This window comes from Varroa destructor, unplaced genomic scaffold (genome assembly GCF_002443255.2).
Source record: "Varroa destructor unplaced genomic scaffold, Vdes_3.0 BEIS01000001.1, whole genome shotgun sequence".
In the NCBI taxonomy this organism is placed as follows: domain Eukaryota; kingdom Metazoa; phylum Arthropoda; class Arachnida; order Mesostigmata; family Varroidae; genus Varroa; species Varroa destructor.
This window is the reverse complement of record NW_019211454.1, coordinates 49,557,490-49,582,909: the sequence shown is the minus strand read 5'-3', so window position 1 is coordinate 49,582,909 and position 25,420 is coordinate 49,557,490. Positions and strand designations below refer to the sequence as shown.

General features: G+C 41.7%; 1 protein-coding gene and 2 long non-coding RNA genes across 7 annotated transcripts in view; 1 reads left to right on the top strand and 2 right to left on the bottom strand.

Moving 5' to 3' along the window:
• The window catches only part of VGlut (Vesicular glutamate transporter), a 139,204-nt gene extending 121,991 nt beyond the window's left edge, over window positions 1-17,213 (bottom strand). For both annotated transcript variants that reach the window (XR_002675417.2, XM_022817108.2), the window contains exon 1: window positions 15,896-17,213. Coding sequence is in view for 1 of the 2 variants with exons in the window: in XM_022817108.2 (XP_022672843.1) it covers window positions 15,896-15,915 (20 nt within the window). In the remaining variant the exon portion in view is untranslated. The remainder of the gene's footprint in view (window positions 1-15,895) is intronic.
• Window positions 7,972-15,885, bottom strand: LOC147758762 (uncharacterized). Its single transcript, XR_015319526.1, has 2 exons — window positions 12,702-15,885; window positions 7,972-10,291 (listed from the first exon to the last, which is right to left on the bottom strand). It is a non-coding gene; the product is annotated as an uncharacterized LOC147758762 (long non-coding RNA).
• Window positions 17,214-17,261: 48 nt separating the features above from the next.
• Window positions 17,262-20,559, top strand: LOC147758761 (uncharacterized). Of its 4 annotated transcripts, none has more exons than XR_015319522.1 (4): window positions 17,262-18,209; window positions 18,536-18,741; window positions 19,303-19,408; window positions 19,896-20,559. It is a non-coding gene; the product is annotated as an uncharacterized LOC147758761 (long non-coding RNA). The 4 variants fall into 4 exon arrangements; XR_015319521.1 differs by having other exon boundaries at window positions 17,265-18,209; window positions 18,513-18,711; XR_015319519.1 differs by having other exon boundaries at window positions 17,265-18,209; window positions 18,513-18,741.
• The last annotated feature ends 4,861 nt before the right edge of the window (window positions 20,560-25,420 follow it).

The following is a 25,420-nucleotide window of genomic DNA, read 5'->3' as shown; positions in this document are numbered from 1 at the left end:
CGGCTGCCTAAGCTGCTTTAAATAGCTGAATGAATGTATGATTGCATGGACTAAACCCATAACCTGATCGAAGGTGCCGCAAGTCTTTCGGCCTGCTCGCCCCAGAGTTGGGTCACAACCCCTGCCAGGTTGCGTTACTCCATCTGCGAGCAATAAGATTAGTCTAGCCCGATTTGGCTTAACGATGTCTTTACATGTTGACAACGATTTGATGACAGAATTGACCTAGCCGTGCTGAATACATTGGCCTTTGCATAGAGTCATCGGAAAAATCGGCCATGCGCTGTCATTATATGAGAATAATGAGTAATAGTAGTAACAAGAGGGTAGTTATCCTGAGCTGGGTTATGGATTGAACTTCCTTTCATCACCTCTGTTGCAATGCCTATGATTCGTTTGGTTGAACTTTAACCTGTTCTTAGCCAACAGAGTGAAATGTATGCATATAACATTACTCTAACTGAAGTTTTTATGGCCCTACGAAAGAGGGCCTCCGTAAAATCCGTTAAATTGCCTCCGTAAGGTTGTGGTAGAATAGAAGAAAACGAATAATTTAAGCGTCTGCTCATTTGACAGAAAAGTCTGTTCTAAACAAATTCGATAGCTAAAACGTCAACTTCGTTCAACTTCGTTTGATGGTAACTATTTTAAGCTACTCGTAAATTGTTCAGCAGAAATCCAAAACCTTCATCATAATAGTTTAACAACTCCATATATATTGCTGACACTAGTGCCATATATTATATGGCCGTAAGGTATACGCGCAGCAGTAGCTGCGTACGATGTGCCCACGACTGTTACTGTGTTACTCCGGCATGGAAACTTCCACACGCTTGCATAGGGAAGTATCAGGAGAGACGAATCTGGTCGTTCACTTAAATGGCCTTCAACAGGTAAAGCAGAGACTTCGAGACCAGCCCTATAAAATATAATAATACGAATTTAAATCGAGCCTAAAGTAAGCCTCCAAGTGAAAAAATTCACTTCTACAAACGGGAACGAAGAACGAGTACTTCAAATGCTGATGCCGTTTAATTGAATGAATGTTGGTAAAATCTCAATGGTTTGCAATGCATATCTATAAACGAAATAGTCCCAACAGATGATGTTAGTCTCGTTTGACTTTGAGCTGCACCCTCACGTTCTTACTTAGACGTTCTTACAGTTCGTAGTAGATACAGCGAATCACTAAATTTGAAACATACTTGAAACTGATACTTTTCCATTAGAAAAATACGGTGCTGTTTTTTCGCAACAGGCGGACAACTTCATTTACCAACTGCCCGCATAGTGCAGTACTGTCCTTATGTTATTTTCGGTAGCAAACAAAACAGGACATATCGAATTCCGTTGCCGTATATAAAAAAAATAGCAAGTAAAACCGGGTTTTAGTGGTGAAGATCGTACAACGACAGAGGCTGTGGCCTATAAACCCGAACCGTCGTAGCTGTAAAGGCGTTCCAACCTCGGGCCGACATCACGGTACCTGGTTAGCTGCTGTTAACCAAGGTCCTGAGGTCAGAGCAGGTTGCCATATAACGTGCCGAGAAAGCGAAGCCAACACACGGGACTTGACCGTCTGCCCATCACGAACCACGAATAGGTATAGCACACTCAGACTGAAGGACGTTGAAAGGAAAACGTAAACCGAGATGACACTTCGAAGATATTTTCGAGGCTGAAGAAGCCGTTGACAGTACACTCTAGTCGAATATCTGACTCTGTTTTCGATATTGAAATGATAATTTTTCATACATATACGTTTCGCAATTCTACTTCCGCTAGACGGATTGAAATCGACCTAAATATTGGAAAATTCTAGGCTCTGGGAGCCTCGTAGTAAGTGGTTATACGTAGTAAGTGATATAACTGATATATATATATATATATATATATATATATATATATTCTTACACATATGTATAAGAGTTCGAGCCTACATCTGCGCATTTTGCATTAAATCTAGTGGTTACGTAGACTACAGCGTGTAGATCAATTTTGTGCAGTGAAGTGGCAAAAATCTGTGACCCGACGTTCGCGAATGAACGAGAGTAAGTCGGCAGAAATTCGATTATGACTTTTTTTGGGCCATTTACCATTTCTTTCAATGTCTTGATGGGTATTTCAGGATTGCCTGAAGGATATTTCCAAAGTTATTATTAGCTACTGATGATTTCCGTTAAGAAAAACCTAGCTAAGCCTGTCATTGGCTGGATAGCTGATCATTCACATATTACTTAACTTATGCGGAAACAGGACCTAGGTTGAGCCAAGGCTTATGTCGTAAAAACTTACTACAAAAATCAAATAACGTTGATCGAGCGAAGGGCGTTAAAAAAATGAGTAACTTCGGTAAGGTGGAGGTGGTCGTGTTCAGTGAAAATGTTGCGCGCGTTATTTGCCACGAATATTGAAGGTGTACAACTTGCAGGGGGGTACTGTGGCTTGTGGCAAGGGCAATTGTAAATAATGACAAAGGGGACCGCTGATAAGAAAGCGTGGAATTGAAATTTATATAGCCCACAAGATTACGCAGTCCCAAAGGGGTGATTCATATGAAAACCATAATTGCTCCTTCGTATATGAGCACACTGGGAATTTCCACTGGCACAGTGCGTTTGGGTCATACAATTGACACAGAAGAGGATCGAATAGTGAAGATAATATATACGTGATCTGTCTCCTGCTTACAGAGCATTTCTAACGGATACATTTCCACAAGCGTTGTCAACTCCAAAATAAAATAATTTAGTCGTAAGCTCATTCAAGCTTGTATACAAAATCAACAGTTACTACGGAGATCAAATGTACAGCCACCTAAAGCGAAAGGGCGATATCCCGTCTCGGTGTGCATTTTAAGTCGTGACATTGTCGCTCTCCCAAGATAGATACTTCGTCTAAAATCGTGTGCAGAAAATCGGTTCTTATTATATATATATATATAATATACCTTCTTCAGTGAATATGCTATTAATTTACGAGTGGCATAAACTAGCTATAAACTACGCGTTTACTTTTTGATTGACTGGGCATTGTCTTGTCGAATAGTAGTCTTTGAATTGAAACGTGTTACCATAATGGCTGTCCATCTGTGTTAGGTGCGTTGCGCTCTGCGATTCATATCGGTTTACCTTTAGAGGGCTAGAATTGGTCTCCCTGATGTCTCTATAGGTACTATAAGAACGAGTTGACTATGGCGCGACTTGCGAACCAGCAGCAGCTCCGTGAAGACTACTCGATGTTTTCGCTGCTCACATCACGCACGAGAGATATCGTTGCAAAAATGATAGACTGACGAGCGAGGTGTTCTGCTCTTCCTCCTCTGTATGCCAAGAGACTCGGATGAAAATAAGGGCCGACTGCAATGTTGGCATCCAGGGGACGAAGAGTTGAGGCCTTTCAAAAATGAGAAGTGAAAAGATGCAATGCTGAAGTGTGAGGAGGGTGGTTGCCGTTCTCGACAGCCACTGTTATGATCGGCTTTCAACTTAAGGTATCACTGGCAACTTCAAATAAAAGCTTTACGAAGAGGTACTTTGTGCATCAATTGATCCAGCTCCACCCAAAACGGCATCTGACTATGCTAAGCAAATTTAAAGGGGAACAACATAAACAGAGAAGACTGATACCAGCGAATACTGTAAAGTATCCCACGAAAATTAGGAACAATAAAGTCCTGCATATACTATTGTTGTTACGTGTTGTTTTCAAAAAACAAGGATACTCTTAAACAAAAGATAGACACTACGATGTCTGTCGAATATCTGGAATTGTCGACGTTGTTAGAATCCTTTACATAGGTTGCAAGGCTTCCGTCGTCCACGTTTCATTAACATAGATTCCATCGCCCTCAACCTATAAACAGGCGCTTATGTAGAGACGTAATCACTCAGGTTTTGAAGTGATGTCATTCTGTAACATAATTTTGCTGGTGCCAACTTCAGCTTGCCTCTCTGTCTTCCACGTATTTTTTCTCGCAAACTTATACGTTATAGCTATGTACAGATTATCCCGCGCTTAATGCTGTTGATACGCTTAAGGCTACTATAAAAGGTATCATCCTGTACGCCACTTCCACGAGGCCGTTGCTTAACGCTATTCTTCGACGCGCGTGTTGTCGCTGGTATATGTTCATCTGCCCATAATCACTTTTAACTTTCTCTTGTGTATTCGCACAGTTGATGTAATCGCGATATTGCTTTTCATGTATTAGAGAAAGCCGTTACCGTCTTTCAGCCGGCTTTCTTCGGCAATATGTACAGCGGCGCATAGACGCAGTGTGTGTGTGCCTCGCCGTAATTGAAGCAGAGGAACCGGGCAGAGCGAGCGATGGGAGTGTTTGTGGGTCGACATCGACCGGAGTGAGAGCCAGTAGCCCAGCCCAGCAAGTAATCTATTCTCATTTATGTCAAAAGTACGCTCGCTCGTTCCCCTTGGGCCTGTCTCGTGTCTTCTCTAAGTCCCCATATACCATTCTCAAGGCTTCCGACGTTCAATCCCTTCTTCCACATTTGGCTTCCCGTATTCTTCACCATCTCTTCCCCTTGCCCATCTCTCAGCTGGCGCCGGTACCTCCCTGCTTTGAGCCTGCGCTATCAAAAGGGGTACCCTTCCGCCGGCTAGCCAGCACAAGTCAGCCTGAAAGCCACCATTTTTCCCAACTATCCTACCACCACCAAACTAGTATCCTCCATGTGCGCGTGCAACCACAAAATCCCTGCTCTTCCTTGCAAAGGATTTGAGGTAGAGGTCCGCCGAGGCTCTAGACCTTCGGTTTGCTCTTTGCTTTACTCCCTACAGAAGAAGAGTTCTAATGGGAAAAAGGCAGATAGCCCTTCCTGGATCCTGGGTCCCAAGACTCAGTTTGTAATATAACGATAGTTGAGTTTAATTTTGCACGTGAGAATACCGCCAAGTAGAGGGCACCACAGCGGCCATCGCCTCTTCACACAGGGTGAGTGAAGCTGAACGGATACAGAAGAAGATCACAGTGCAAGAAATTGAGGAACGAAAGGACACGAGAAAGAAGTTCGAGAGCAGAAAGACATTGAAAGACAAAGAGGAAGAAAAAGACGGAATTCTGCTTGGATTCCCAGCGAATGTTTCAAATTTATTGAAGGGCCACCATTGCCACCATCCCCTTACAGTCCCTGCGCCCTTGTCTTTTTTTCTAGGCCTCTCTAGGTGTAACCCACAAAACAGTTCAGAATTTAGTCATTGCCACCGACGACTTCCGTACACCGCAAAAACTGACTCTGTAAAAAAATATGTGAGAACAGCCATCCAATCTGTTTTAACCTACCGTGGCTTCAATAAAATCAGCCCAGTTAACGACTGCGAAGCAAAGCGAAATGGAAGCTATGACAAGTTGAAAATATTCTCATACGCCTTACATTCGCTAGTCAGGGTCCCACAAATCACAGTTTGAACGTTGCTATAGACACGAGACGTATATTAATAGAACTTAAGAACGGTACGGCAAATAATCATAGTTTATTTCTTGTGCCATGCTAATTCAAGTTTCCCACATTTAACTTGGCCCTGCCACTGATCGACGGGTCGAGCTTGCCAGCGTTAACACTATAGTTATTTAATATCAGCTATTACAAGCTCTTTCGTCGAAACTGCGCGCTGTTCAAAGTAGATTCTCTTCATATAAACTGAGGAGCTTTCAAGTTACCGCAATGCAACTCAATCGTTGTTTGACCTAAATGTGCTAAAAAATTAAAGTTAATTAACTTCCAAAGTTTATGGGGCGACTAGGCTTGCCAAAATGATTAAGTTTCAATTTGTGATATGTTGTATTTGTTTGAAGAGCATCGCCAGTACGAAGTAAGTTTACAGCAAGGAACATTAACTAGGTAGTAAATTTTTATTTACAAATATACTAACTAACTCAATTTCGAAGATGATTTTGCTGGATTTTCATTTCTGCTAGAACGGGCCATCCTGCAGTGGCTCAAATACAAAGAAATATAGACAAACGACTGTTGTTTCCTTTTTGTACATCGCTGGGGTGCACTGCAGCTCGGCAATAAGTTCGTCTCGTCGTTAAAAACTGAAAATTATGTGTCACACTTAAATAAAAGTTAAGACTACTAACTAAAATCTGGAATCGGTTCGCTTTCATTATGAAGATGTTTTAATGAAAACTTGGCATATCAATGCGTAACAAAAACGTATGACGAGGACTATAATTGAATCATGTATGAAGCGACGAAGGACGTACACCATGTCAGAAATTGAATGAAATATTCATGAACCGTTGCTATGGCCAATTACAAGAACGATCTTGAAATTACGCCTGCCCTGATCTCTACTTCAAGCCAAGAACTTTCGATCATATGAAAAGTCACACGAATAAATAAGTGGTTGGCGCAAAAACTGATTCTGGTCCCAAGTTCAGATCGATCCTTGATTATTATTCGATTTTTAGTGCCAACTGCACATCTGTTTTCAAAAATGTACTTCTTGTATGGACTTCAAGCGATAAAAGCTCATCTACGATGAACAGGGGAAACTAGAAAAACTATAATTGGATATTGATATGTTTCTGCGACCACAAGCTCCGTGGTTTGATGAAACAAACTCTCGGCGATTAACACAAAAGGTCAGTGTTCCGGCACAATAGCCATGCGCAACTTTTAAACGGAAGAACTTTTAGCTGAGGAAGGATAAACCACCAATATTTCGCAAACTATACAACTGATTAAGACAGAGCCTTTTTTCAAAGACGATATGATTGAGGATGACGATAGTGAAGTAATGTGTGCCGTCAACGTCTATTCGAGGTGTCAACATGCAGGTTGTTGTGATATTGCATAAGATAAACCTACTCAAGAAGCGACACGTAGGGGTATTCACTTACCAAGGCCATGTACTAAATTAAGCTATATCAATGATTTTTATGGGGTTTTTTTTCTGTCTCTGCCGAAATACTAATCTAACTAATAAACAAATATATCAAAATATTTTCTACCACTGACATCCATGGAAAACATTGATTCTCTTTAACCTACTAATATAGAAGTTTGCTATCTATCAGAAATCAAGTCGTCACCCCTTAAGTGTATGGTCCTATGAAAAAAAAGAAGACGACTTTTTTTTAATATAACCTAAATTCATGCTCCTTTTACTCTTCTTCGTTGACGTATACGTCAAGTAATTATTACCGAACAATCATTCTCTACATTATCAGACAGCAAAATTACCTATATAAGGTTTTAGTCAGGTCGTCCTTATCGTAGACTGAGGTGGGGTGGCATTGCCGCTAGACCATATAGTACCCCAAAGGTGCCAATCATCGTTTCTGGAGAAAAGACAGCGCTACCCACAAAGTTAGGCAAACGAAGCATACACACACACTGGTCACTTAGTGTGACAGCATTGGTCCACTGGTAGGTAGTTAATGGAATTGCTAAAAGCAATCGCATTGATCTTCCCTCTGTGTTTTGTAAGCTCCGTCTGCTTCTATTTCCTCCCTGTAGAATGAGGGCCTGTACTCGCAGCTACCCCCGAGCTCCAGATGTCGAAACTCCAATGCACGACAGCCGTTCTTAGAGCGGAGCATCCTTCTTCTTTGGCGACCGGTTGGGCGGGTCTAGTCGCCACATCTATCACAATACGCCTATCTGTACTGACAATGGGCTTCTTTCTTATCTACCTTGCTTCAAAGGCACATAGCCGTGACTCAGGGTTGCCAATGTGGCCCTCGGCCATAGACAGTCTGTTTCCTAGACGGTAGCACAGTGACCTTCTATATGTACCTGATGTCTAATCGTTGAGCACTCTGTTAGACCGAACTCTTATTTGGAAGGATGCATCCACGGGAGTAGGAAACGTACGTCGTTTGAAATGTAAAACTCATGCTTACAGCCCATGTATTCAAATATGTTGGCCTTAGAATGAGGAACAAAAACAGCATGTAACTTTAATATAGCTCGTATTTTCCGACTACTTGGAAGGATAGGATTATTTTATTAGGTGTGTACTTCCACAGAGCTTTATTAGAGTGGTTAAGCCTGTGAATGTATGACATCTTACACATAAGTTCCTTAAGATTTGAACTGCTTGAAGAATATTTTTCAATAGAAGAATAGAATGTTTTTCAGTTAAGTAGGTACTTCCCAGATGCCGCTTGTAGCCAATCGCGTTTTTTTTGGACTTTTTTTTTCTTATTAACACCTCAAGTTTTAGTATACGTAAATTACAATTTTCGCGGCACCATCGACTTGCAGTGATGAAATTAAGGCCATCTACTTCAGTAATGTTTTGAGAGGATGTTGTAAAACTGATATTCTCGATCACAGACGGGTTCTTGCAGCGCAGGCGACACGTTTTTACAATTACCTTATCCACTTTTCTCGTAGCTTCAGTTTTTTGCGTACTGAAACATCGGCGATATAATTAGACAAACCAAGACCAATTCAATTGCATTTTAATATGCATTTTGATTCCAACGGTAGCGATGCCCTACTAGATAATGATACTCTCTACCGTAACTCTCATTTATATAAAATTGTGGTATTCGATCTAAACTTGCGCCGTTCTCAAGCTTGGAAAGATGCACAGATAACCAATTGATTTTTAAACGAAACAGAATCGATAGTACCGATTGTGTAGCGACAAGCTCATTAAATGGCCAAAATTATCAGGTCTTGGTTTCTTTAAGACTAGTCCGCTGCTTGCGTTATTCATAGTTATAGCTTATTTGCTTAAATATAGGCACAAAACAACCTGGACGTCAGAAGTTCATGCAGAAAAAAAAAATATCGATACCAACGGGCATAGCAAAAGGGATCAGACCGATATAGAGGTCTGAAAGGGCTTTTGCCCTAAATGAGGCTCAGATCCTGGAGGTACTCGCTAGCTAAACGTATACCAAATGCGCTATGCACGATGTGAAAAGATTAACTTTTATATCAGTAATCATGACATTCATTAAGACAGCTCTGTGTTTTATTTTCTTCTATCCTAGTATCTTTTTGTCTCCATGTAAAATTTAAGGAAGATCGCCCATCTAAAGTAGCTGCATGGACCCGGCATCCAGTATTGTTTCTGTTTTCATACACCGTGTCGTATCCAAGTCCGTTCAGGCGGTCTGGGTTAGGTCAAGTAAGGCACCGAGCTAACATTAAGGCAGCGTATTCTCTGCAGGCCCACGTTAGGCTGAATCCTGACTGACTTTCAGCTCACTCGCTTGTGGATATCCTCACATTACATTACATTGATTGAATCGAATTTAGCTAGAAGCAATGCCTTCCCATATATCGCTTCAGATTGAATGTGACTAGGGGGGACAAAATGAAAAAAGTTCAAAGCGAAAGCAGGATGTTCGAACAGGTTTGCTACTAGTCCATTGCCAAAATAGGTTGAGACTATTAAACCCAGTTTAACGACAGACTGTGTTTTTTTTTTTGATGTCGTCAATAGTAAAAGAGGGTGGGTCAAGTTGGGGGCATGTACGGCATTTTGTATATGTTGCGACACATCATACATTGAAAGGCTTACATAGAAATGAGTGACTTACGTAGCGATTGCAGTGTCTATCCAAAAGGTAATGACTAGCCTTATCCTAGCAATCAACTATTAACACTTTAGACATATTATTGAATAGGTGATGAATGTTAGTAGAGAAGATGAACGACCCCGCAAATAGAGGAATGATCTTTGATTCAGTCGTGAATAAGTGAATTGATTTTCTATAGATAAAACTTGTTAAAAACGTTTTATATTATTGAATTTTGCAACGCTCCAAAGGAAGGCCACTTCTCTCGTCTCAAACTGGTGCATTCGTCCCCACACACTTCGCTGTCATACACAATGGCATTAGATCTCCGTAGAGGTCAAAAGTAAACTAAACAGAGAAAACTAACATCCGCTTAAATGATCCACTATTGGAAACTCACTCCAGATTCAACGCCGCGTTTTTGCTTTCTGTAGATCGTCGCACCATTGATATAATAATGTACCCGATGCACGATGAACTTCAGTTTGCTTTTGCAGGATACGACCTCATCGCGTCCTAACAGAGGCTAGCTGCCATAAAGCACATGCACAATAAGTCATTCTCTGAACTACTCCAAGGGATGATTTTTCTTCAGGTGACCAGCGTGTGTTTATCCAGTTGCAGGTCGTCGATGTAGACGATCGGTTCATTTCTAAATCGAGTGATTTCGTCCTGGCCGATTTCTCTGAGCTGATAAAGTATGCGTGTAACATTGTTCGATGAGCTAGCCTCTATGCGTGTTCGAGCCTTGCGGTCGATCGATAGTCTCTGCTGTTGTCGTACCTAAAAAGAAAGCACCGCATCAATTGTTGGCTGGTACAGTGTAACATCCCGGCGTTATTTCAAGCGGCTGGTTCTCGTTAATAAACACTGTAATCTCTGCCAATTCTTGCCCTATGATCTGTTACAGGCTGAGAAAAATCTAAATACAGTCTAACCTGTTCCTTAAATTCAATATACACCTATTTTACATTTAACTTTACCCTACTTTGATACAGAGAGAAACAGATAGAACAGAAGATGCTAAACTTGTAGAACTAAAAAATCTTTAACGGTTTTTTTTTTTGCGTAGAGAGAAAATTCTCAGTGTTTTATTGACGCGCAAAAATGCCGCGTGAAACTGTTCTGACGTATATATACATTGGCCATGTGTATCATACTTTATAAAGCTGCGATAAGAATCTCGCCTGAATAATTGAAACAATTGAAGAGCTATCACGAATCATACATGACGTGTCCTTCTAGGGCTTGTAGTCATGAGGAACGATAGTGCTGTAAAAACAACTTGCGGAGAAGTTTTTTTTTTAGCTAGTTTGGCTCAAATTGGTTTTGCTTCTAAAATTAACACACATATTAAAGCATGAATGTAAGGGCTACCATTTTCACCCTTCGACATTTGGACGTTATATACGTATATGATAGACTGTCAGGTTGTCATGCAGCAAACGGCTAATATATTTTTTGTCCTGCTTGTTGCTCCAGTGGACGATAGGCATTTCGACTGCGTCCTGTTAGCTCATTTCATGCAAATACATTTCATGGATTGGTCGATCAATAGTTTGCCATATAGCCCTAATCAGTTGTATATATTCTGCAGAACTACTACTAGAAACGCTAGAAACCATATAGGTTGAGTGTGGAGCATAGGCTGTGTATAGGTCTTGATTGATTATTTAGATTGAACGACTGTATCTGTTGTGCTGATTCAAATCTTTTTCATGCAATTAAACATTTAATTCGATTTGTCTTACAATACTAATGGTGACAAAAACACTCCTAATACTAGTGTAACCCCAATTCATGGAGCTATACGGGTGCGTCCACGCAACAGGCTGTAAATTCAACGTAAGTGTTTATCATTATTATGTACAACAAGAGGAACGATACGACTTTGTCACGCCGAGACAGATTGAAGCGGGAACAGAGCATTGAACATCGTGGCTCCACCACGTCCGAGCTGGAACCCACTAAATTTCAGGAACAATTCCATACATGCATTGGAGACTGAAGAAGCCAACGTTAGATAAGTTTCAGATCCTGTGAAATAAGAGGGCAGAGGGTTGCATCGGCTTCGGCTCCCTGTCTCTCTGAATAGAACGCGTTAGGACGGGCCTGTTTATCGTTTAACAACGAAGGCAGCTATGAGGGTCGCCTAGGCTGCTATTATGGTCTTGGACCCTGCGATCTGGGTTATTCCCGGAAGGAAGACCTACTGAATTATCGTGTATCTGTCCGTCCGACCTACTGCAGTAGCTGCAGTTACTGTCGCGCGTTGATATCAAAATCGGCTGTATATGCCTTCTTAAGGCAGTGGTTTGCTTGTCTGTGCTTTCCCAACGTGTTGCTTAATGGCTATAACCTATCGTTGAAACATTAGATAACAGGGACAACGGAAGCGTGTTGACAACTAGTTGGTGCGGTTTTCTGTTCGTGTCTCACTTATGAAAGGAACGAAAAAATACGGGATCTTTTACCATTTTTAATTCGTGAAGTTTATGCATAATGCACATGCAACTTCGCTGCAGGGAATATTAACAATGCTGATCAAGTGGTAGGGATTAACTGCTATCGTTGTCGTTTTGTTTCCGCACGGAACTTCTTTCCGAACTTCATTATTAAGTAGCATAAAATTATAGATTTAAAGATGCGGCACCTAAACGGCTATGACCAGTCATAGTTACCGACGCAGCCGTGCATTCTGTCCTCTAATTGTGTAGAGCGATACTTTTGTAAAACTTGTTTCCTTATGAAAATGTAAAGAAATTTTGTAGAAAAACCATCTTTATTAATTTCAAGTGAAAATTGAAACAGTATCGGCTTTTAGTCCCTTACGACCATAAAGTGGGCCGTGGAAGCTATTTCTATGAATGTTGTGATATCTAAACTAAGTGTAAAATACATTACAAAACATTTGACTTCTATTAACTCTTCCCACCTCGACTTATATCGTATGCTATTGTCACCTTGTCACAAAATCAGGGTTGCTACTCTTCTATCGTTGGCGAAAAAGAGCGTTCATATCGCCTAGTTTTTGCCAGGTTCGTATACGCTGAATCGTCCCTCGAGTAACTGCAGCATCTACATTGCGTGCCATCGGCAATCACAACAGCTCATATACAGGCAATATAAGGAAACAGGGATATAACCGCATATTCTTGCTATACAAATACCTATGTCAATGATCTATACTGACCATGTACGCTAATTCAACGAAGTACCGACACATAATTGCCTTGTCGAGCACGTAGCAACAACCGTCGCGACCTCTAGCCAATTGGTGGCTTTCATGTGGACGTTACGAGTAAGCGAGGACTCCCCAATCGGATGCCGATTCGATGTTACCTCCTCCTTCACACCATGGAAGTAGGCCGTCGTACTTCGCGGGTGCTCGCAAGAGTCCTCGGAGCACAGGCACTGCGAAACACTTCCACACCGCGGATAGAACGAGCCGCCTCCTTCGAACCCGCCTATCCGGTAGTTCCAGCGCAATGCAACTTGGCAGTTGCCTTTTCAGTACCGGCACCGCATCACGCTGTGGTTGTCTTTACAACACCGATGACCATATGAGTGCTCCGCAGGCTTCGCCAGTTGGACTCCGGGTCCAGGTGGAACTCCACAGGCTTCTCCACCTTCAGCAGAAGTCGTACGAGCGCCAGTACGGACCCAGCTGCCCCTCTCAACTCCGATCTACAGAGCCGCGAAGTACGTTGACTCCACAGCGAAGCGCGGAAGGCAGTCCCTGCTGGCTTCGTCCACCAGGATGTCCTATTCTGCCACAGCTGCAATGCCGCTTGCAAGCGCTCCGGTGCTGTAAGCGGTTATAATAATAAGAGCAGCAGGCGAACAAACCTTTCTCGCTAGCCATTATGACGAAGGCTTTGAGGGGTAACCACAGAGGAACACAGTGCCGTAGCTGCCGCAGCGACAATTTACTAAGAGGCACGTGCAGGCCACGTGGAGCGCTATTGCCTTACATCGCACGGCCTTATATATGTTCCCAAACGAAGGAAAATTCATTAGTATAGGGAAAAATGCAAAGTTATATCCTTAAGCACATACGCGGTGATGTACCGAAGCACTGTGGTTAGCGCAACGGACCTTTTGAGTCGACATGAATCGGGAATAGGAATATACCGTTGATAATTGTACCAAACTAGAGTTGAATCTGATTCAAAGATCATCACAATAATTCTCCATTTCACGTTTGCTAAATGTCATCATATGCGTGTGGCCTGAATTAAAAATGATGAAACGATAGTTCGTTTGTTTGTCTTCTTGTTGGCCAAATTTACTCTAGTTTTTATTATTACACAAGTCCGTGCATATTAAGCCTATTAAAGTTCTGTGATACGAATACATTTTCGCTAATAAAATGTCCGTCCTGATGTTATATATAAATATCCGTGACAAAAGCCTAGGCATTTACCACCCAACGTGAACGTACGTAAAGACTGCCCTGTTTCTAATCTATAATATAATGCAGCCGATTATATTTTCTCTGACCCAAGAAACGGTTGCGTTTCATCCTGGACTAACTCACTCTAAACTGCCGTAGTCTGGCCTGAGAGAACACGAAGGTAGAGCACTATAATCTGTTCAACGACAAGTACGACGGAGAATCTGGCCAGAGCTACGTGTAACAAAGCAGTGAATATGAACCTTCATTACCTTGCCTAATGTTTCGTTTGCCCCACTGTGAGTCACCACGATTTGCAGAGGACTGTTGCTTAGAGACGGGAAACATTGATCGCGGAGAATTTAATCCGACTCCGAACTCGATGATTGCCACAAGACATTTCTTTCTATGGTGCCATCATCACGTATTTCCTCCCATTTGTTCTAACTTCTCCGCCTATGACCTGCGTTCGTTATCAATTCACGCAGCGCCCAGGGCAATTTCCGGTGTACCAAAATACAATATAACTGAAGGGTTATATACATATATATACGAATATATTATACAATTGTTTGTATTAGACGTTTTTTTATTTCTTTCACAGTCCACACTACAAGGAACCGCACGTTTCATCTATATGAATATACGTAGCAAGGATGTTTCCCTGCTTATGACGTACATGTATCCACGCACGCTCGCTGAGGATCCCCTTCAAGTGACTTCTGTATGTTAAATGTATGTTTAGCAGAACCCCGCTAACCGTGACGGTAAGCAGATACATGGATTGCAACGAAAAGAGCCGAAAATAAATACTGCCACGAAATGTATATCAAAGGTGTATTTTGAAAGTCGTAATTCCGTTCATCATTATCTAGTTGACGATGCGAGAATTCCTTTTATTTAAGTCAATTATACCGAATAAAGCTGACTAAGCTTAGATCGATATTGTTATTTGTTTATGTTTAGTTGTAGCCGGTCACGTCAACGATGCCCATTGTGGTGGTCCTCAAATGATCAAGACTGGATCGCTATTGCGCGTCATTACGTTGATTAGACACTAACCACCTCAAAGACACAGTGAGGTCAAGCAAATAGACTCAAGTTCTTTTACGCTACAATACTATTGCACATCTTGCTAAAATGGGCTAAGATGTTTTCTGGGCTTGTTTTTGTCCCCTGCTTAGGTCGTTAATAGTTCCTTTAACTGACTGATTTCCAGCACGAAACAAGATGTGCGTAGCCACTATTTCAGGCCTGAACCACCACGTGTATTTGAGCTTAGCAGGTAAACACGTTAGCGATTGCGCTATCACGAAGCTGCTGAGATGAGCCGCTCTATCACAACAAATTAAGCAAATTTACTTTGTTAACGAAGCGCAGTTGGTTCACTGGCGGTGCGTGACAAAGCAATTCTGAAAGCGTTTGCCATAGAACACCGAAATCGATATTACTAAATGCCGTCTTTTTCTATCTGCAGTTCCTTGAAGAACATTGATAATCCTAGTCGTCCAATGCAGCTCGGGTTCGTGAATGGCATAGGATTACGAGACGATACCTTTGAACAACATAGATCTAAGCACATTGATTGTGAGCATTTCCTTAAAGCGTACGAAAAACATAGAACAACTTTATGACACGGCGACCTTCTGCATCGCCATTAACATATACATTTCATGAAGATTGAGCTATGCTATATGATGAACATATACACATAAGTCAACGAAATTGATAGTTTCCTGGAGTGAGGTTGTTATGTGTTTTGCGTTAAACTAATATGGACTCAGGGCTAGGCAACCAAAGAATGGCTGGGTAGTCGATTATTCTTAGTAGGTTTTCCAGATACCAGAACCGCGCACTATTCAGCCAAATGTTTCAATATAAGTATTCATAAAGGGCCTGTTTCATCAGTTTTTATACGAAGAAAAAAAAAAAGCACAAAATGCGTATCGCTTTGTTTTCTGTAAATTACAATTTAATTCCTAGTCACCTACCCTCCGTTCAAAAATGACATGATGTAGCTGAACACTCCTGAGACGAAGAGAGCTTGATGATAATGAAGTTTAATGAGTAATTTAGCGTCTGAGAAGTTTTTTTCTTTTCGTTTTGAAATTAACTTTGGTGGGTGGTTTCGTCTAATCTTTTTGTGATTCTTTTATTTCCAAGACTTTTAGGAGAATCAATCTAAGCACTGTTTTTTTTTTGTAGTTGTTATTTCGTCAATGCACTTTTATTCTCTGGCAGTGAAATTGAATAGGCGTTAACAGTGGTACGGCCGCTATTGGCTATGACACGCGCTATCTCTAGAAATTCTAGCTGTTTTTCCTTCCTTTACACTTTGTTCACTTGCTCACTTCACTTTTTTGTTCATTACTTCGGTCCTGCGCCTACCCGAAGGCAACAAACTGGACAAGGGTAATCCATCAGGCGACCCCGGGTGGTCTTCGGGGTGGCCTTCTAGGGCCTTCAGAGGTTGTGTCTGGTTTGCTTCACCTTTTGTCTCCACTGCTAAGCAAAACACATCCTTATTTCTCTACTCAAATCGCGGCTGCTTCTGCTATATCTGTCTTCTTTCTTGTACAGAGTTGTACTTCCCAATAACGTACACCGTAGACCGTACACAATTTTTTCGCATTTATTTCGGATTCCTCATTTTGCCGTAACAACCTTTATTGGTTGCTTTTAGAACATTTCACAAGCACACAGCCACCGCTCATGAACGATGCGGTAATCGACGTCATCAGCGTCGTCTTCAACACTTCCGACGCACTAAAGCCAGACCTGATCACAACTTTTCACCACGCTGCTACCACTTTTTTGGGTGACTTTTTCCTTAAAAACTGCTGCCTCAACGATAGCGGCAGCCTTTTCGTACTCAGCTTGACCTAGGCTATTTCTCCAGAGTGCTTTCTCTCTTGTATATCGTAACGCACCGAGCGCCAGCTCTACTGCTCTGTTTGCATTGTGCAACATAGATAACTTAATCTTTTACTCATTTCGCCCTTTGTTTTCTTCACCCTTCGTGACTTCTTCCACCCTTTATTTCCAGCAATCTGCTCTATCCTTAGGCTCGTTGCACATTCACAAGCACTTTCAACTCTATTCTGCTCCTATATCTTTGTGTCGTTTCCTTTTCAGCCACAACCAGCTCGAGCAAGCAACCTTTTAACATCAACTCCTTCCTCCTGCGTCACCAAATCCTAACCTGCGCCTAGCGGCGCAAGAATTCTTAGCTCGCCAGCTCCCTTGCCGTTTCGGGAGCGGGACCCCTTCCGATCCACGACCGCGCCACACTGAGGGGCCCGCCACGAGCTTCTTGTCTCGGCCGCTAGGAGCGTGCCGAGCGGCGGGCTGAGGAGGCGGAGCCTAGGGGTGACTTTGCGCCCCGCTGCAGGGTACAGCATTGCGGCGGAAGTCTGACCGTCTCGTTGCCGCTCTGAGGCGAGCGGCACCATCGCGTGTAGCTTCTGACAACCGTGGACACCCCTACCGCACCTAGGACTACTACTCTACCGTAACCGTCGCAATCCCTACCAGCAACAGAACGTACGCCGAACGCTGGGGGCGGCAGCAGGATAAGACTGACCACATATCCCACGGAAAGGTGCAGCGCGCCACAATGCCACTAGCGCCGTCGCGACAAAATAGAGCGACGAATCGCTTTATATTGGATCAATTTCGCCTAACAGCGTCGCCATGCCGCTTTGCAAGTACTACGGAGGGATAATAGTAGTGTGTGAAATCAATGGCAGCTTCCTGGATAAATAGATGAAATACATAGAACCTAACGCTAACGGCGCACGGTCGTTAGTTCGTCGGCTGGAACCGAACCGAGCTCAAATTTTGACGACGTTTAGATACGAATGAACACGTCAAACAAACAGATCTACCTTTGTTCCATAATAGCTGACAATCGAAAGTGCGCGTCACTAAGCGATCGAGCCACAGCTCCACTGGGGTGCTATCATACGGATATGCGAACACTAAAATACAACGCCGACAATAATTTTGCAGGGAAAATCTACCGACGGAGGAATGTGACGTCGTAGGGCGGGAGACACGGGGTGAAAACAGACAGACAGTGGGAAAGCGAAAGAGAACGTAATTTGAAGAAGAAAATCGGAGAAGATAATCCTTTACCCGATCGGTTCACCGACTTCGTCTATACGCGTCTCCTTTCACTACTTCCCTTAGCTCACTTAAATTTGCGTAGCCTCCGAGGGCGGAAACAGCCTGAAGATGTCCACGATTGTTCCAGCAAATATTAAAGCTGCTTGGCAACAACAATGGCGCAACAACTACTGATAAGTCTGTATATGCGCGTGCTAACATTTAGAATCCGTCGGTTAAATGCCGCACCTTTTAATTTATTTTTTCTTGAAATATATGACGATGTTAATGATGTTTGTTATACTTGTGAGCAAATTACGAACGCTAGTAGGTCTGATCCGCCTGTAGGTAACATTGGTAGCAATGCAAGAAAAAAGCCACAAGCAAGACATTACTTGAGTTCTACCTGCCTATATAACATTGACAAAACAGCGTACGATAACGCAATGGCTCATGCGAAAATCGTGGTCTGATTTGCTGTTATCTTTTAAACAATTCTAGTGCATGCCGGTGTGTCTGTACAGGCGAGATACATCGGATTCGTTCCCACATCTATCCAGGGCGATGTAAAGGCACCGGGGCAACGAGCTAATGAAGAGATGGAGATGCCTCCACGCTGATCCAAAAGGTCATCTTGTTCAAATGACCCTGTAAATGTAATTAACGCGTGTTTGACTATGGCTTCCGCGGAAGGTCCGCTGTAGGCATCGTTTTCGCTTTAACGAATCGAGTAATATGTTTAATTAATATCTAATAATAATATTATTAGATAGATCCATCGATAGGTATATAGATACATAGATGGATGGATATATAAATAGATTGATATATAGATAAATACATAGATAGGTATATAGATTGATAGACAGATAGATTGGTAGATATATATTGATTGACTGATTGATAGATTGATATATTATTAGTTGATAGATTGATTAGATAGGTAAATAGATAGATAGATAAATTGATTGATAGATAGGTAGATAGATAGATTGATTGATGGATAGATAGATAGATAGATAGATTGATTGATTGATTTGATTGATTAGATTAAATAGATTAGATATACTAGATAGATTGATTGATATCTTGGTAGATAGATTGATATATATATATATATCAATCAATCAGTATATATATATATTGATTGATTGATAAACTTCTTCTAAAATGCAGCATTCGTCTGAGTTTACTCAATGTGTGTCACACAAGATATGGGTGGCACCTGGCAAGCTAATCTTGTTACATTGTCATCAAGTGCTTGTGCTCACTTTTAGACGGTTGGTTTCAGACTAGATCAGAAGGATGAACGCCACGCCATATTCATTGGCATAGACGCCTTGCCCTTTGTCTCATTCAACTAAATACAATAAACATCGAAAGCACGCATTTACTCGGTAAGTCTAACATGGATTTATTTCAGTTAAGGGTCCTTGTTACTTAGACAAGGAGAAGCCAGTTGATAGTTTTAATACATACTAAAACAGCTACCAACAACACTAGCTAGGTCTCAGCTGTTCGTGTTTTGTTAAAGGAAAAATTCGTTGTCTACCTTTATAAAGCTGTGTGAGATTAGACTTAACGTTATCGATGGAGAGATAAACAGAAATGCATTTTGGATACGGTGAAAACCTAGGGTAACAAAAACAACCTTTGAGTCGTAAAGGCTTATAAAGATAAGCTTCAAATACGCAGTGAATACAGCAGATACAACACTTAGAGCTACCCATTATGAGAGTTGGATATTAGGTTTAAAGTCAGGGATTTAGAGCTATATGAAAAGTCATAATATGGTAATATCTTGAAGATACTTAGAGCAGGAATGAAATGTTGATTTGAAAAAGTCATGTATATAAAAGTTTTTTTTTTTCTTGTTTTTCACAGATATCTTGCACTTCCGGGTCGAACCATGTCTAACCAAACTGAGGCAGCGTAGTTCACTGCGATCATAAACCGATTTGATGTGCGGCCTATTTTTTAGCACAATGACCAAGTAACACATTGATAGTAGGCCATTTGAAGCTACAAGCCGTATGGTGTAATAAAACTACATCAATTAAATAAACTTAAAGTTGAAACAACATACAAGGTGTCTAAGATCATCCGCAGTAACTTATCTTTTTGAATAAGGTTAAAATTGAATTGATTATTATCGATTGTATTGCCTCTTGTGAAAATAAATTGTACAGGTGTGTGTGAGAACCGTTTCCTTTACTAGAAAAGTTCCTATTATTTAACATATATCCATTTACAAAGTATCCACTGAATTTACAGAAAACGGGCACGTTTAGGCGTCGTTACAGCATCAGCTCAGAAGCTCCAGATAATTTCAGACGTCAGTCAGAAAAGCTATGCCACGATAATGTGCAGTTAGACGGTGCGGTTTTGGCCGAACTGTCTATGCGCTATAACGGAAAAAACGGCGACCGATTCAGCGCCACGCTATCGTTGACTATTTTAGTTGGCACGTTCTCTGACGAATTCGGAATTCAGTTACTCGGACGAACTGATCCGGACTAATCCCAATCTCGTTACAATCTACACGACAAACGTGATTAAATAAATAGTATTTATATTATATACACTATTATATTATTATTATAACAATATTTTAGTTGGCCTCATTAAAGTTCAAGAAATGAACATCTAGAAGCTCTGTCCCCTATACTCCTAATATTAAGGCTACCTAGACCAAATTCTAAAAAGATTGCAGTTGCAAATGAACCGGATTTAATTTCAGAATGAAAAGTTACGAACACGACAAGTTCATAACCGTTGTAATGCTCTGAATGAAAGCCGGACGCCACATTATGTCTAGGTATGCCAAACTTCTACGGAACTTATACGGTTTTAATTAGAATAAATATGACAGCATATTTAGCATATAAATATATATGGTGATACGAAATTCAGAGATCTATTGGCCATCTAACATTTACGCTTTCGATCGTTCAAAAATTCACCACACAGTTACTTGAATCAACTTATGTCTATACATATTTCATTTTATCTGGCTTAATTTTTACGACGATATATGACAAAGTAAGTTCAACCTGTTCCATCCCCGATGCTGGCTTATAACTCAGATCCACTGTATTGTTCCACAAATACGCTCCTCATAGACAGAAAAGCTGTTAAACACGGATGTCTTGAAAAATACAGGATATTTAGAATCAGCTGACACAATCGATGCGTGTCGTCTCGGAAAGCGGGTCTCTCAGTGTATCAGAACACGCTTGATATGGGCTGTAGTTATGGGCTGTTATAGTTGCATTGTAGACTATAGTGTATAACAGTGCACAATAGCACCATACATGTCCATGATGTAACGAGACCCACACATGCGCAAAATGTACCGGTTCCTTCCACTGGGTCCTTTCCAGGCTTTATTAGTCATAGCTCCGATATCATGAACGTCGATCTAGCTGTTCTTTCTCTCCGGTTTTTTGATAGATTCCGAATAGTCAGTAATGGGGAACTTCAATTTACGTGCTAGATTCTTTATAAATAACGGCCTGTTGCCTACAAAATACACATATCGGTTTAACAATAAAAATACAGTTTAATGATGTGCTGTAAAAACGAAGCTTTGACCCGGTCAAGTCTTTCGAGCTGCTACAATGAGGGGTTTTCGCAGCCGACTCGAATATCGTGGACAGCCGCCTTTATTGCGAACGAAAGCAGCGTCATGCATAAAGAAAGTTTCGAGGGTGTACGTATTCCTACACTCGTAATTATCCCTAGCCGCATCTTTTTCCGTAATGCGCTCTGAGTAAATCTGGCCATTCGTCGGCACGATTGCCTTCAGATACTTAAAAATAGTCAAGTACTTGAAAATCACACTGACATATCTGATAAGTATGGCATGAGTTAAGCTCTCAATTACTGAATGATTGGAAGCCAATTTTAATAATAGTATCCTAATCATCGCTATGGCGTTCAGCAATGCTTGAGACAACTGGCTCACAACACAGAGCGAAATGTGTCTATGCCCGAATTCGAACCACAGGCCTCTGCCTAACACTGTGGGACTCACATTCATTAAAACCTTAGTCCTCGGTAACTTGGAGTACTATCTGGAACTACTTGCGTATACTTTCGGCCATGGCTTGTGGAAGGCGAAAGGTTTGTTCGTAACGAGGCTAACCCGTGTCCTATCTCTCACCCATTACCCTCTCTCATACTAAAATAAGAGAGGTAAGGAGTAAGAGCTGAAAAAATGAAAAAAATGAAACCCTTGGCTTCTGATCTGTTATAACGTTTCCTTTAGTTGCATCATCATCTCCAAAAATCTACTGGCGGCATTCTATTTTTCTACCAAACTCGGTATTCCCCTAACGACGCTCTTGACTGATAATTTTACTCAACTCCGTCGAAGTTTCCAGCAGCGCCTAGAAAAAGAACTCTACTTCAGTCTTTTTGATACCAACCATTTTACGTGTGCAATTGACTTTAACGATCAGCATCTGGATAACATAGTAAGACAGAGGCGTCCCCATGAAAGGATGGCGCTCCCCGAGTCACGTCCAGTATATTGGATCTATTCCAAAGAGAATTCTTTTCTAAATGGCGTAAGGTTCTTTTTTAGCCAGCAGCTTCGATGGTAACATTTTGACAAGGAAAAAGGTTCGGTGGAGCTCGGTATGCAATGGCTACTTTGATATTAGCACTTTTTACGCAGCAAGTAGAATCCTTCCATATCTCTCGTTGTCGAAGGCTATGTTAGCCCAGACGAAAACAGCGTAAAGCACAACAGCTTCAACAATTGTCGCCAATAAATGTCTTACGATTTCCGATGATCCTGCTACCCCGGAATAAGTTTCACAACATTCATAGCCTTCCTCGCTGAATATTCTACTTTTAAACCCTATGCCGAGGAGCACCCCGAGATACCTGAGCTTTTTTCTTAATTTCGATCGGAATTTTACTCAACCAGAAATTCACTCCTTGGTACACTTTTCTGTTGGTCAAATTAGGAGCCATACATTTTTCTGATCTAATCGCGAAAAAAATGCTTCTTCATCCGGGCCTTTATCTTAATTAGTGCAAGACTGACTCTATTAAGGAGGACCTCCTTCTTTCGGCGAGCCTAGGTCATTGGCGTACACTACAAACACGGCTTCCTCTAATAGACCAGGCATGTTAAAAACGTCATCGTACGCGAAATTCTGCAGAAAAGGGCGTAGTATCAGTCCCTAGGGGACAACCGTCGAGGTACCCCGTGTTTTGCGGCCAGCGTTCGACAGTTTATTTATAAGGTGTGACGAGGTAGGTACTCATAAATAGAGAACCCTTTCCCCCAAGCACCTTCATAATCACGGACCAGTTCGCCATGTCGAAAGCACAAGACCCCCTATCCGCGTTTCTCACACTTTCTGTCTATTTCAATGCATTTTATCGGAAACTTTCTTGACAGCTTCGAAAAAAGGCTGCCCTTTTGAGCTTTGAACTTTTCTTTCTTCTACTTCTATTTCAAGCTTGGTGATAATTACATTACGCAATACTTTTGATGTGTTCTTTTCATGTGTCAGAAGACCGCCTAGCTTGCAAAGGTCGATAAGTCAGATCTTGGAATAGTATAGACCACCTTTTTTATGGACATCTTCGGGGCCTGAACGGAGACTCCGTCTGGGTCGGGTGCCTTGCCTGATGTCAACCGCCACTCGCGGCATTTTGCCTAGAGCGCCCTTGGTACAACATATTTACAAGAAATTGCTAAAGCAGTCGTTTGCCAATGGTATTGTCATTTTCTCGACACTCCCTGTTTGTTTCCCTTTGGAGTCGGCTGCAGTGGAGTTTTCTCATCCTCATAGATGGGGACAATGCTGCTGCGCTCGCCCCATCAACACACGTTAAGCAGATCAAATATCTGTGATCACTTTTACTCAGCTTGATCTGTGCTGTTCGCTGTTCCGTAATCACCAGGAGCACATCGTGGTTCGCGATTATAACATCACTGAATGATCCTTAGGCGTTTCCAGGGAAGGTGAAGACGGGTCTATCATTTGTGGCAACCAGATATTGCTTCGCAAGCCGTTCCTATAAATCAGGTCCTTTTTCGAGCGAACACGACTTATACCATTCCGCAAGCCTGGGTCAAACCTAGGTCACGTCATGTACCTTTAAATTTGGCAAGCGAACATGCTTGCACTCCACCATCATGAGGACAATAGTGACGGATCAACCAGAGCCGAACTACACAACAGAGAAGTGTTTTGAGGCGATTATAATCATTTAGTGATCATCATTTAGGTAAAAGGAGCTTGACAGCTTGACAGTTCCACGCAGAGCAAGATTACTGCCAGTTCTACACGACCTCGCGAACCCCAGTACACGCAAGGTAAAATACATAGCTCTCTAAAGGCTGAGAAAGTTTACGGAAGTACATTATAGAGGACTGCGAAAACACCTAACTAAAAGTAAACCTGTATTTTGAAAGCGATTTATGTCGATTTTGATTAGATTCAATGGTGCATGGCATATTCCTGTTGTTAATTCGCTAAACTCATAATCAGAAGTACTCGTTACCTGCGGACTACGACTACCTCAGTTAGTGGAATGCTTTAATGACGTGTGGTTTAGACCCAAGGCCATCGAGATGATCCAACGTATTGAGGACTGGTTCGATCGTGAGGACATCATAGGATATGTTGTATTGCTTTATTGAGCTCCTACAAAGGTCCACGGCCGTACATATCGCATCACAATGAACACAACTCTGAAAGTCTCCAAGTCGCTTATAGAATCTCTCGAGTGTGTCGGTTGTCTACAAAAGGGAAACTTCGTTCTACTAGATTCATATTATCACCGTTTTTGTAAAATTTTAGTAGCCGCATCGTTTTCTTGTCCTAGAAAAATTTGGTGCATTATCCCGGTGAAGGCGTTGTTCAAATTCGAAAACCATCTTCATGCTCGAAGCACATGAGTCCTCCTAGTATGTTGGGTACCTTCTGTTCACTGCCAAGAATGAATGCCAAGTAGAGGAATAAATGGCGGCCGCTTATACGAATCGATATGTCCTACGTTTCCATCGGCCATTCAATTAGATTATCTGAGAGTTGAATGTGATTTATGAAACGTTACTCTTGTCCCATACGCTCGCCAAAAATCATCATAAGGCATGCTCGACTTAAGCATTGTGCACTAACAGCATCGGCAATCGCTGAGTGTATTGAATCAGCTTTTTTTTTTTTATGAGCGCCCGAACAACTTTTATACGTTTTTTTCAGAAGAAGACTGCTCGTAGTCTCAACGAACACCAGCCGCCGACGGTAGTTCGCACCTGCTTAGACAGAAAATGCTTTTGTGCTTTGCCGTAACTACTACGGCAACCGGTCAAAATGTCTGCTAACGCTGAATGCGATGTAAATATAGTTCGACACGAGACGTGTGCTTTATCTGTGTACTGA